At 42.1% G+C, this 12,059-nt stretch overlaps 1 protein-coding gene across 3 annotated transcripts in view; it reads right to left on the bottom strand.

The window, feature by feature from the left end:
* Positions 1-12,059, bottom strand: part of helz (helicase with zinc finger) — a 273,401-nt gene that overhangs the window by 124,467 nt on the left and 136,875 nt on the right. For all 3 annotated transcript variants that reach the window (XM_085963917.1, XM_085963918.1, XM_085963919.1), the window contains exon 17: positions 1,866-1,984. In XM_085963917.1, the coding sequence (XP_085820043.1) occupies positions 1,866-1,984 (119 nt within the window). The remainder of the gene's footprint in view (positions 1-1,865; positions 1,985-12,059) is intronic.

Raw genomic sequence — 12,059 nt, 5'->3', positions numbered from 1 at the left:
CGGCAAGTGCATAACTACAATAAATTTTTCAGCAGTTCAGTTCCATTAAAGATTTCCTTAAAGTGAGTTTCCCATTTGGAAATAAGAAAATGAGACAGCAAACATTATCTCACAACCTGAGTAGTTCAGTAAATTAAGACAATGGTAATCCATAACAGATTTACCAACATGTTTACATTCCATCACAGAATCCACTGACAATGCTCATCATAAAATCACAGCCTTTTTGCTACTGCTGAATTTGTAATGCGCAACAGTATCGTCAATGGTGTATTTGAAAAAAAAAAAGCAGCCTGGTGATATACAAACATGGCATACAAAAAGTGGTAGAATGCAGTTTTGCAACCATATGACCTCAAGGAGGCCTCTCAACTGCTAAATAACTGGGGGAAGTGGGGGGAAAAAAAAGATCACAAGGCTGAATGAAGGCCTTTCAAGCCCATTTGATCTCATTCCTCCAGAATACCAACTATTTTTTTCTTCCAATCAAGCACAGGCTAGGTGCCTGATCAGAGTGGAGAAATAAACAGGTATCCAAGTCACTCAGGACTGTTTACTTACTGGCCAGTTACAGAGCAACATTGGTAGATGCATAGAGCAGGTTGTTTCCCTGCCTTTCCTTCATAATTGGAGGAACAGTTGTGCACGTGTTTGGGGGGAGGAGGAGGAGGAGAACTGCAGAGGGGGAAAAGTAGCTCAAGAATGGCAGATGCCTAACTCATCCTTCCTTCATCCCCCTCAGCTCAGAGAAGGAAAACTGTTTGACGGTCCCTGTCACACGGAGGGCTTGCAAGCCAGAAATCCCTGTTTACTCAGCAGATGGTCAGGAAGTAAAGTTTGGCAAAAATTAGTTTTACCAATTTCACAAAGACGACATTCTTGGACTTGTTCTATCAGTACAGGAACTGGCACATGAACACCATACACTTTGAGAACGTTGCAAATAAGTCTTTGTTGAGAAACTCCTGGCAGATCGCACATCTGGCAACAAATTCAAATGCATTCAACACCACCGTTCACATAATGGTTGTACCTTGTCTGCCCAAGCCCTTAAGAAGGAGTTTTCTATCTTTTACACTTTCGTTTAAAAGGCATTGGTGCACGATTATCACTGAAATACTCAATGTTATCCGACAGCAGAAACCATTTATTCTAGCCATTTTCTTTTTTTATATCTAAAAACAGTTCTTGAGATACTACATAAAAGGGGGTGATTGCATAGCCAAGCTGTTTGGAGAGACTATTCTAAAACAGAAGCTCCCTGGCAATGTTAAGGAGGCTCAGGTCAATAAAATTTGTTTTATAAAAAAAACCTAATTGTTAATTTAAAAAGGAAATCAAACACTGTTGTTCAGGTAATTTCCGGACATTGTGCATTGAAGTTAATTCTTATAAGGAAGACTCTAAGGATTGCGGTTGGGGGGTGGGGGGCAGCAGGGGAGTTCAGTGTCAGCATTAAGATTACATCAAAAGAATAAGCCATTCAGAGCACATTAAATCTGGATGTGCACCAAGAATTTCTGGCTTTTAAGACAGAACCTGCTGCAAGCAAAACAGAGACCACTACACAGTCTCTGCCATTTTATGCGCTATTCTGATTTAAAAGAGCAGCAAAATCAAGATGAAAGCCCAACAACATCCGCCAAAAACTTATTGCGACCAAATTACAAAAAAATACCAACTACCTAGATAAATGAAAATGACAATTGTGGCATTCTCTGCCCCCACTGAAATTTTTTTTTAAACACAAATAGAAACAAGTCTGAAGTCATTTAGTGGCCCCACAAGAATTAACAAACCAGTTCATAATTCATGTTCCAACATAGTTGCGAACAAAATTTAAACTGGGCCCGCAGATTGCTCACCTGCATATGATCCCCGGCTAAAACAATCCTCGTGTGTCTACTGGCTAGTGCCAAAGGCATGATGGTCTCACATTCCATTGCTTGAGCAGCTTCATCCAAGAGAATATGTGTGAATAAACCTGTTGATAAGCAGACGTCGTGGAAAACATTAGTGAATAAAATCAATGTTTCTTTGCAGTTCAAAATCTGGAATTAAACGGTTTATGGAATATAAAATTCGACTTTAAGTTGGCAAGTAGATGAAATTTGAGCGTCATTCATTTTTTTTAAATATTAAAAAATGGCATTTTCTCTAATTTCAGCATGATTCATCTGAGGTTAAGTGGGCAACCTGCTTTCAACCTCCATCAATCTCTCACTCAAACTGGCTACAAGTACACAAGCAGCGCCCTGAGTGAATCTTGTGCGAAAGTGTTTGACTTGTACCCACAACAGTACAGTTGAGATCAGGAATGCACAAGGAGAAGTCCATACCCCACCATTCTGTGGGGCAGCACATCAATGCCCCAAATCAAATGTAGAATCACAGGGATTTCGCTTCCTTGCTGGGTAAGCTCCTCTCCTCTACCTCCCCCTCCCCTAAAAGGCACCAACAATGCTTCCTACTTATTCTGTAGATTATAACAGATGTACAGCCAGAGGAACAAATTGATGTGACTTTTACAGGCATTTCCAAACAGTTAGGTACTGAAGCCCCTAAATGAAATAGATGCCATTGCAAACAAATTTGCAGAAGTACAGAAAAATGTACATTAACTCTGTAATGAAAGCTCTTGGCTTTCGTGGTCTCACAGAACCCATTTCATGCAACTGGGTGACAAACTGAGAAGTTGTGATTATAAAGGATGCTTTGAGAGACGCACTGAACAAAATATTTATCCACTGACCACAATCTCAAACAAACGTGCTCAAAAATCTGCAGCCTGGTTATTTTTATTTCTGTTGCAGAAATGCCCCTGTAGGGCTGAATGAAACCTCTGCAATATCTGAGCTGATTTTTCAGATTTAATCGCAGGTATTTGGAATACATGTTATTAACGATGTGTGCAGTAAACCAAGCACTCCAGATGAGGCACTTGTTCTGAAATATATCATCGCTCTTCAAAAATGTTCTGCCAGCCTTCTCTCTTCACTTTCGCACATGAAAGGAAACCACAACACAAGGTGATCTCTCAACCGTGGCTGGGGTACAAAGTATATGAAATGTATGAATATGAAAATTAAGACCATCACAGCATCTAATACAGTAGTTTCTTTTTGAAATGGGTTGCTGCAGAAACATTTCCATGATTTCCACTTTTCGTTGTGATGTACAAGTGAGAGTGTAGCTCTGAAGCTGGGTTCCCCCTCTACAGTGGAGCAATGCATGGTCCCCTGCAGGAGGCACTCGCACACCACTAGGCTTCGATACCACGAAACTCCATTGTAACGTCAAACCTCAATTAATAAAAGCAGAATCATTTACACTCATAAAAACAGGGATCCATTGGTCCTCCCGCGCACTTTGTAAACTGCAGAGGAGATAAGTTAAATATGGAGTGTGGACATTCCTGCGCACTCAGGACACTTAAACTTTCATGCTGGGACTGAAGCTCTGCCTGTATGTAACTGCAGCCCAAGCTTACCCGAAACTCGCCAAAAAGCTACCTGACTTAAGAAAACTACTCGGCACTTGGTCTAAGCATTAAACAAGGCTTTAATCAATTGTTTTTCAACATGGAGATCTAGTTGTGTCCTTCACTAGTTCCTGTAAAAGAAAGTCCTGAGCAAGCTGGGCCCATGCCCGAGTATTTATACTCTCCCTGGACAGCGCCACCAGCAGGCCGCCCAGTATTATTTCGTAAGTCATTTCCACATGAATGACAAGATTCATGTCACCACCCATGCCTCTTAAAGCAAAAGAGGACACACAAATGCCCGCCCCATTCAGCAGTAACTCAGCTGCACTGTTACATGGTGGATGCAACACAGAATACTACTGAGCAGAATTATTTAACACTTCACCAATGAAGCTGCACTAAAAATGTTCCAACAAAGATTACAAAACCAGATAGAATCATAGATTAGTACAGCACAGGAGGACATTCGGCCCATCGAGTCCAAAGTCCAAAGATGTGCGGGTTAGGTTGATTGGCTATGATAAAAAAAAATTGACCCTTGGTGTTAGGGGGATTAAATACGTGGGGTTACGGGGATAGGGTGGGATATGTGTTGGTGTAGGGGTTATGGGGATCGGGTGGGATGTGTGTCGGTGCAGGCTCGATGGGCCGAAATGGCCTCTATCTGCACTGTGGGGTTTCTGTGATTTCTGTGAGTCTACACCGGCTCTTTTGAAGAGCAATCCAGTTCGCCCTGCTCTTTCCCCATATCGCTGCAATTTTTTCTTTGAAATATTTACCCAATTCCCTTTTGAAAGCTACTATTGAATCTGTTTCCACCACTCTAGCAGGCATATGTTTTTGTTTATACATACATACAGTATATGGTTTTACCGTAGTAAAAATCCACATTAAAAATCAAGAAAATGAACATCTATGAAGAAATCCCCAAAACTACAAGGCAGCTACTCACTTCAGTGGGCAGTAGATGCAAGGCAGTTATCTGAAAATCTTTTACATCAATGTGTGTATTGGTCACAGTACTAATCAGGAAAACGCAGGATTGAGACCAGGGCTCTGCAGTCTCCCCAACAGGCTGCTCGGAGACATATTATCAGGAGGAAAATGTGAAGCAACGGACAACATGCTTCTTTGGAACAAGGGAAAGGGAGAAGTCTGAGTCACCCCACTCCCATAAATCTCCAAACAGTTGACACAATCCTCCAGCCCAACTGAACCCCAGGGGTCTCGAGCATAATCCCCTCCAGCATTTGTACAAATGTACCAGAAGGGCCCATGCATCATACAAACATAGCATCACAAAATAGGTGCAAGGGACGTCTGAAAATGTGTACCTATGTAATAATCTGAAAATAATCAAATGCTGAAACATGATAATTTTCTAATGCTGTCTTCATACTGCATCGTTGGGACTCATAACAAAAGTGTGATATTAAGCGCAGACTGGTTATTACAGAAAGCAGGGTGAGTTTCAAATGGTGGCTTTGCATTGCACCATCAATTGTACAGGTACTGCCAGTGGAATCCACACTGCTTAAACTGAGCCTACAGTTACACATCTTTCTTCACCAAACGAAAACAGCCAACTGTCCCACAAACACTTTTCAAGTCGGTAGAAACTGATTGGAGACCAGGAAGCAGCATTCCACATGTAGAGCTCTTCCAGTCTGCACTCCAAAGAGATCAGAACAAATACAACAGCTTCTCGCCTGCACCGCTCTACAAATCCTCTCTGTAGGCAAGACTAATAGTAGCATTATACATATCTGCTCTAGAAATTAGGTACAAAGCACAAATCATTTAAATTTTAGGGATGGAAAGGAAATCCATACGTACTAAAGTACTAACACAAAATGCTACACGTGAAGTTACAGTTCATTCAAGAAAAATAAGCTGCTCCACACCAACTGATTCAGCCTGCATTCAGTTGATTGAGTGCCAAGGGCAGTTTATTGCCTTGTTTATTGCTTAGTCACATCCTTAAACCTTGCCCTACTGGAAAACGGAATGCTACGGTGCGAGTTCTAAATATGAACACAATTCAAAACAAAGATAGAAAGCAACTGAAGCTAAGAAAGAGTAAGCGTTCTTTTTGGCCTGGTTTATCCGTTCTTTGCCTGAAGGCACCGACTACTACTCAGGAACAGTTCAGCAGACACTGGTCGCTCTCCACCACCTCACACAAGCGGTCGTTTTTCAGGTGACAGCCCAGACGACAAATGTTGTAAAACCGGACAACTGAGCCCCCTCGTGTCCAAACTGGCCATTCACAGGTGTGCACATTCCAGCAGAGGTCACTGGAGTGTGATCAGGAATAGGAACCATGGGCTGGTTTCCCCTACCTAGACCAGGGATGCTGAAGATAAATGCAGCACCTTCACTGCCACACCAGCTGAGATCAGCTCACTCTGCACAGACAAGGGGTCAAACCTAGGGCTTTCTGCTCTGCATGGTTCAACTTTTATTGAGTAGATTGGGCCGATACTCTCTGGAGTTTAGAAGAATGAGAGGCGATCTTATTGAAACATACAAGATTCTGAGGGGGATTGACAGGGTAGATGCTGAGAGGTTGTTTTCCCTGGCTGGAGAGTCTAGAACTAGGGGGCATAGTCTCAGGATAAGGGGTCAGCCAATTAAGACCGAGAGGAGGAGGAATTTCTTCACTCAGAGGGTGGTGAATCTTTGGAATTCTCTGCCCCAAAAGACTGTGGATGTTGAGTCATTGAGTATATTCAAAGCTGAGATCGATAGATTTTTGGACTCTAGGGGAACCAAGGGATTTGGGGATAAGGCAGGAAAGTGGCTTTGAGGTTGAAGATCAGCCATGATCTCATGGAATGGCAGAGCAGGCTCGACAGGCTCCTAATTCTTATGTTCTTAGCTGCATGTTAAGAATGCACAAATTAAAACCCGTTGACCATCTGCGCTGAACTTATTTGATGACATGCATTCCAACGCCTTATCATGAATAAATAAGATATTAATAAAGAAAACAATTACTGAGCTACATTAGTGGAATGTAGTTCTCAAAAATCATCAGAGAGGTTTAGTTATTTAAAAATTCCTCAGCTTTTAACATCAGCTGGGTTTCAGGCCCTTAAGAGTTACTCTGAAGCAAAAAAGAACATGATTTTCTTTGTCAGCAATGCAATAGTGAGAGTATAACTGAAGAGCCAAGTCCCGATGTGACTCCCGAACAAAGATGCGCGAGCTTGCGTCTGGGCCTGACAGTTTCATTTGCAGGCAGGCAGCACAAATAAGGTGCTGTCAGGTGAACTGATCCTGCAGCCAACAGGGTCGTGGCACTATAAATGCATCCTTCAGTATCAAACCAAGTGTTTCTCCTGCCTTTAACTGATCTACAGAGTCCTGAATTTACACACTTGGCCTCTCAGGTCTTTCACACTGGAATTTATTTCCTTGTTTTTGTGGGTTCCCATGTCTCTGCAGCTGTAACTCCAATGTTAAGTTTGCTGTTCCACAGCACTTGGCTCTTAGTGTCCTCTCTTCAAATTAACCTCTGTAATGGCAAACAGTCCAAAGGGAACAAAATAGTTTTCGTCAAGGTGATGGGGGCATAACTTTGCTTGAAGGGGATTGAATGAGGCTTTAATACCAGGAAGCCATTGTAAGTGAGCTAAAATGGCTGGGTTTTTCTCCAAAAGGACATAAATAAAGGGCACTGAAGAATAGATTTTTAATCCTTTAAGACGACTTGCATTTATATAGCGCCTTGCACAACCACCGGACGTCCCAAAGCGCTTTACAGCCAATGACGTTTTTTTCTTGAAGTTGTAATGTTGTAATGTAGGAAACGCAGCAGTTGATTTGAGCACAGCAAGCTCCCACAAACAGCGATGTGATAATGACCAGGTAATCTGTTTTAGTGATGTTGATTGAGGGATAAATATTGACCAGGGCACCAGGAATAACTCCCCTGCTCTTCTTTGAAATAGTGCCATGGTATCTTTTTCATCCACCTGAGCGCGCAGACAGGGCCTTAGTGTAACATCTCATCCAAAAGACAGCACCTGCGACAGTACTGGAACGTCAGCCTTGAGTTTTGTACTCAAGTCTCTGGAGTGGGACTTCAACCGACAACTTTCTGACTGAGGTTAGGGTGCGCTACCCACTGAGCCACAGCTGACACTTTTACTCACTGTTTGAGACCATTCAAATGCTGTCAGTGCAACACCAAGTTTGGTGACGGTTACGTTTTAGCTTAATTAGAGATTTTATAATTCTGATCAAACTCGTATTGCTTTGCAACGACTTCAAAGACATTTCATGCATGTGAACCTCATGCAAATATAAATTCCAGAACAGAGACAAGGACAACATTGTAAACAAGACTCTGGAACAACAAGCGAGAAAGTGTGCGCAGATCTAGGACAGTCGGTCACAACACTGGTAGCGATTTCAGTGATCTAACATAGGTTTAATTCCAGTCAAGCAATTTTTGCAAATGTATGTCAGGTTGTGCCAGTGAAGGCATTATGTTGTTTCTGAAGGGTACAGATAGTTCTTGTTGCACAACTTAATGCTGCAGTGCAAACAGCCACAAATGTGTACATTTATAATTCTGCACCAACTTACATACAGAACACATCATCCATCACAAATATTGTTCTAATATAATGTGGTAACTCAGTTCCTCAAGCAATCAGATATGCTAATTTCTAAAACAAATATGGCATATCTTCAAAATGATTGCAGGCTGATTAAGAATCAGATTAAAAAGCCGTATTAATTTTGTTCTCATTAATTCTTTGTATCCTTCAAGGTCCACTCAGCAGTTTTCATTTCAGAGAACACCATACAAAGGTCATATTTTAGTTAACCGTTGTCCTTCATTTATGGTAATATCACACAAATTGCTTGCTTCTCCTCCTCAATTAACCCCTGGCAGAATGTGCACTTTTAACACAGATAATTAGGGAATCATAATATTTGTAAACGGTTGTCATTTAAAATACCATCTACTTATTAATAATGGAATATGAGCACCAATACTCTTGAGCTTGTTTTCCTGCAAGATTTTAAAAGCTCTCAAGTGCCTAACCTTGTTTTTACCTGATAGTTTCTAAACTACAGACAAACTACCTTACAACGTAGAGTCTTATTCACTCAGAATAAAAGCATCTTCGACTCAGCAAGCACAAACTGCTACAGAGGGAGAAAAATGACCAGAAGGCTTTTCTGAAGCTAGTGGGACTAGGAGAGTATCCCTGGGACTGTCTTCCCACCTATATATTAAAAATCTATGTCTACACACAATTCCCTTCTCCAAAACCTTACTTCCTGTTGCCATGTTTTTGTCAAAGCACCTCACCAACAGTGCAAACTGAGAGAATATCGCTGCTCCAAGAGAAATTCTTACTTGCATCGATGCAGAAAGTGCCTCATGGAGATCCATTACATCAGCTGTAAACTAATTAGATTACTGCTCGGTCAAGTCTGTTTCTGTACAACTGCCACTGAGAGGGGCAAGGAACAGAATCCTTCTCACGCCTGGAAGCTTCGCTTGACACTCAAACGCAAGTCAAAGGCTCAGCACTGACCTGGAGTCGAAAGGCTATCAAGCACCACTCACTCAAAAACAATCACTCCCGCAAAAACAATCAGAGGGAGATGGATTCTTCAGGGCCCCAAGAGACTTGTGGATTTGCCCAAACAGTAATGTCTCTTGGAAACAACAACTTGTATTTATATAGCACCTTTAATGCAATAAAATGTCTCATGGCGCTTCACAGGAGTATTAAAAGACAAGAGAGAAATTAGGGCAGGTGACCAAAAGCTTGATCAAAGAGGTAGGTTTTAAGGAGCACCTTAAAGGAGGAAAGGGAGGTAGCGAGGCGGAGCGGTTTAGGCAGCGAATTCCAGAGCTTAGGGCTGATTCAACAGAAGGCACAGCCACCAATGGTTGAGCGATTATAATGAATAGATCAGGTGTTTAACCATTTTTCTGAGGAAGTAGCAACATTTGAACTGCTCTTTTCCACACACACCCGCCAAAATACTGATTATTTTTAACATTTAGAAATCTCTTGGATGAGGGCAAGGGGAGATTAGGGCTTCAGCTTGCCTTCACTGGCAGCACTTTCACCCCAGTCAGAAAGTTGTGGATTTAAACTCCATGCTGTGGCAAGCACATTTAATCTAGGTTGTCACTTGGAGAGTACCGAGGAAGTGCTGCATCATCGGAAGTGTCATCCTTCAAATTAAACATTAAACCGAGGAGCCATCTGCCCATTCAGGTTGACAATAAAGGTCTTATGGCAGTAATCAAAGAGGAGCAGTGAGTTCTCCGAGTGTTCTGACCAACATTATTCCTGCAACCGCCAACAAAAATAAATGAATTGGTCATTGCTGTTTGTGAGACATTGCTGTGGGCACAATGGCTGCCATATGAACCTACATAACATAAGAAATATGAGGAGTAGGCCAATTGGCCCCTCGAGCCTGCTCCGCCATTCAATAAGATCATGGCTGATCTGATCCTAACCGCCAATCCACTATCACAGAACCATCTCCTGAATCTAACAGAATTAAACACACGAAATAGGAGCAGGATCAGGCTACACGGCCCCTGGGCCCGCTCCGCTACCCACAGGGCCATGACCATTCCGAACCTAGACTCATGTCCAAATTCCTGCCCGCTCCCCGTAACCCTTAATTCCCTTTATTTCTAGGAAACTGTCTATTTCTGTTTTAAATTTATGTAATGATGTAGCTTCTACAGCTTTTTGGGGCAGCATATTCCATGGACCTACCACCCTCTGAGTGAAGTAGTTCCTCCTCATCTCAGTTTTGAAAGAGCAGCCCCTTATTCTAAGACTATGCCCCCTAGTTCTAGTTTCACCCATCATCGGGAACATCTTCCCCGCATCCACCCGATCCGACCCCTTCACAATCTTACATGTTTCAATAAGATCGCCTCTCATTCTTCTGAACTCCAATGAGTGGAGTCCCAATCTACTCAACCTCTCCTCATATGTCCATCCCCGCAACCCCGGGATTAACCGAGTGAACCTTCTTTGTACTGACTCGAGAGCAAGTATGTCCTTTCTTAAGTATGGACACCAAAACTGTACGCAGTATTCCAGGTGCGGTCTCACCAATATCTTGTACAACTGAAGCAATACCTCCCTATTTTTATATTCTATCCCCCTAGCAATGAAAGCCAACATTCCATTGGCCTTCTTAATCACTTGCTGCACCTGCATACTAACCTTTTGAGTTTCGTGCACCAGGACCCCCAGATCCCTTTGTACTTCAGTACTTTCCAGTTTCTTGCCATTAAGATAATAACTTGCTCTACAATTTTTCCTGCCAAAGTGCATAACCTCACACTTTCCAGTATTGTATTCCATCTGCCAAATCTCTGCCCACTTACTTAGCCTGTCGATGTCCCCTTGCAGGTTTTTTATGTCCTCCTCACTCACTACTTTCCCTCCCATCTTAGTATCATCTGCAAACTTTGATATGTTACACTCGGTCCCCTCCTCCAAATCGTTAATATAGATTGTAAAGAGTTGGGGACCCAGCACTGACCCCTGCGGAACACCACTAGTTACTGATTGCCAGTCTGAGAATGAACCATTTATCCCAACTCTCTGCCTTGTTAGATAGCCAATCCTCTATCCATGCCAGAATATTACCCCCAATCCCGTGATTTTTTATCTTAAGCAATAATCTTTTGTGTGGCACCTTGTCAAATGCCTTTTGGAAGTCTAAATACACTACGTCCACTGGTTCCCCTTTATCCGCCCTATATGTTACTTCCTCAAAGAACTCCAGCAAATTTGTCAAACATGACTTCCCCTTCATAAAACCATGCTGACTTTGTCCTATGAAATTATTATCCAAATGTCCTGTTACTGTCTCCTTAATAATGGACTCCAAAGTTTTACCTACCACAGATGTTAGGCTAACCGGTCTATAGTTTCCAGCCTTCTGTCTACTGCCCTTTTTAAATAAGGGTGTTACATTAGCAGTTTTCCAGTCTGCCGGGACCATTGCCGAGTCCAGGGAGTTTTGGAAAATTATTACCAATGCATCCACAATCCCTACCGCCACTTCCCTCAAGACCCTAGGATGTAAGCCATCAGGTCCAGGTGATTTATCCGCCTTGAGTCCCATTATTTTACCGAGTACCAATTCCTTAGTGATTTTGATCGTGTTTAGCTCCTCCCCCCCCTTTAGCCCCCTGTTTGTTCAGTGTTGGGATATTCTTCGTGTCTTCTACTGTAAAGACTGATGTAAAATATTCAGTGTTTTTGCCATCTCCATATTTCCCACCATTAATTTCCCGGTCTCATCCTCTAAGGGACCAACATTTACTTTAGCCACCCTTTTTCTTTTTATATAACGATAAAAACTCTTACTATCTGTTTTTATATTTTTTGCTAATTTACTTTCATAATCTACCTTCCCTTTCTTAATCAATCTTTTTGTTATTTTTGCTGTCTTTTAAAGTTTTCCCAATCCGCTATCCTCCCACTAGATTTGGCTACCTTATATGCCCTTGTTTTTAGTCGAATACTATCCTTAATTTCTTTACTTAGCCATGGAT

Source organism: Somniosus microcephalus, chromosome 21 (genome assembly GCF_052327205.1).
Source record: "Somniosus microcephalus isolate GS21.2 chromosome 21, FLI_Smic_1.0, whole genome shotgun sequence".
NCBI lineage: Eukaryota > Metazoa > Chordata > Chondrichthyes > Squaliformes > Somniosidae > Somniosus > Somniosus microcephalus.
This window is presented reverse-complemented; position numbering and strand designations above follow the sequence as displayed.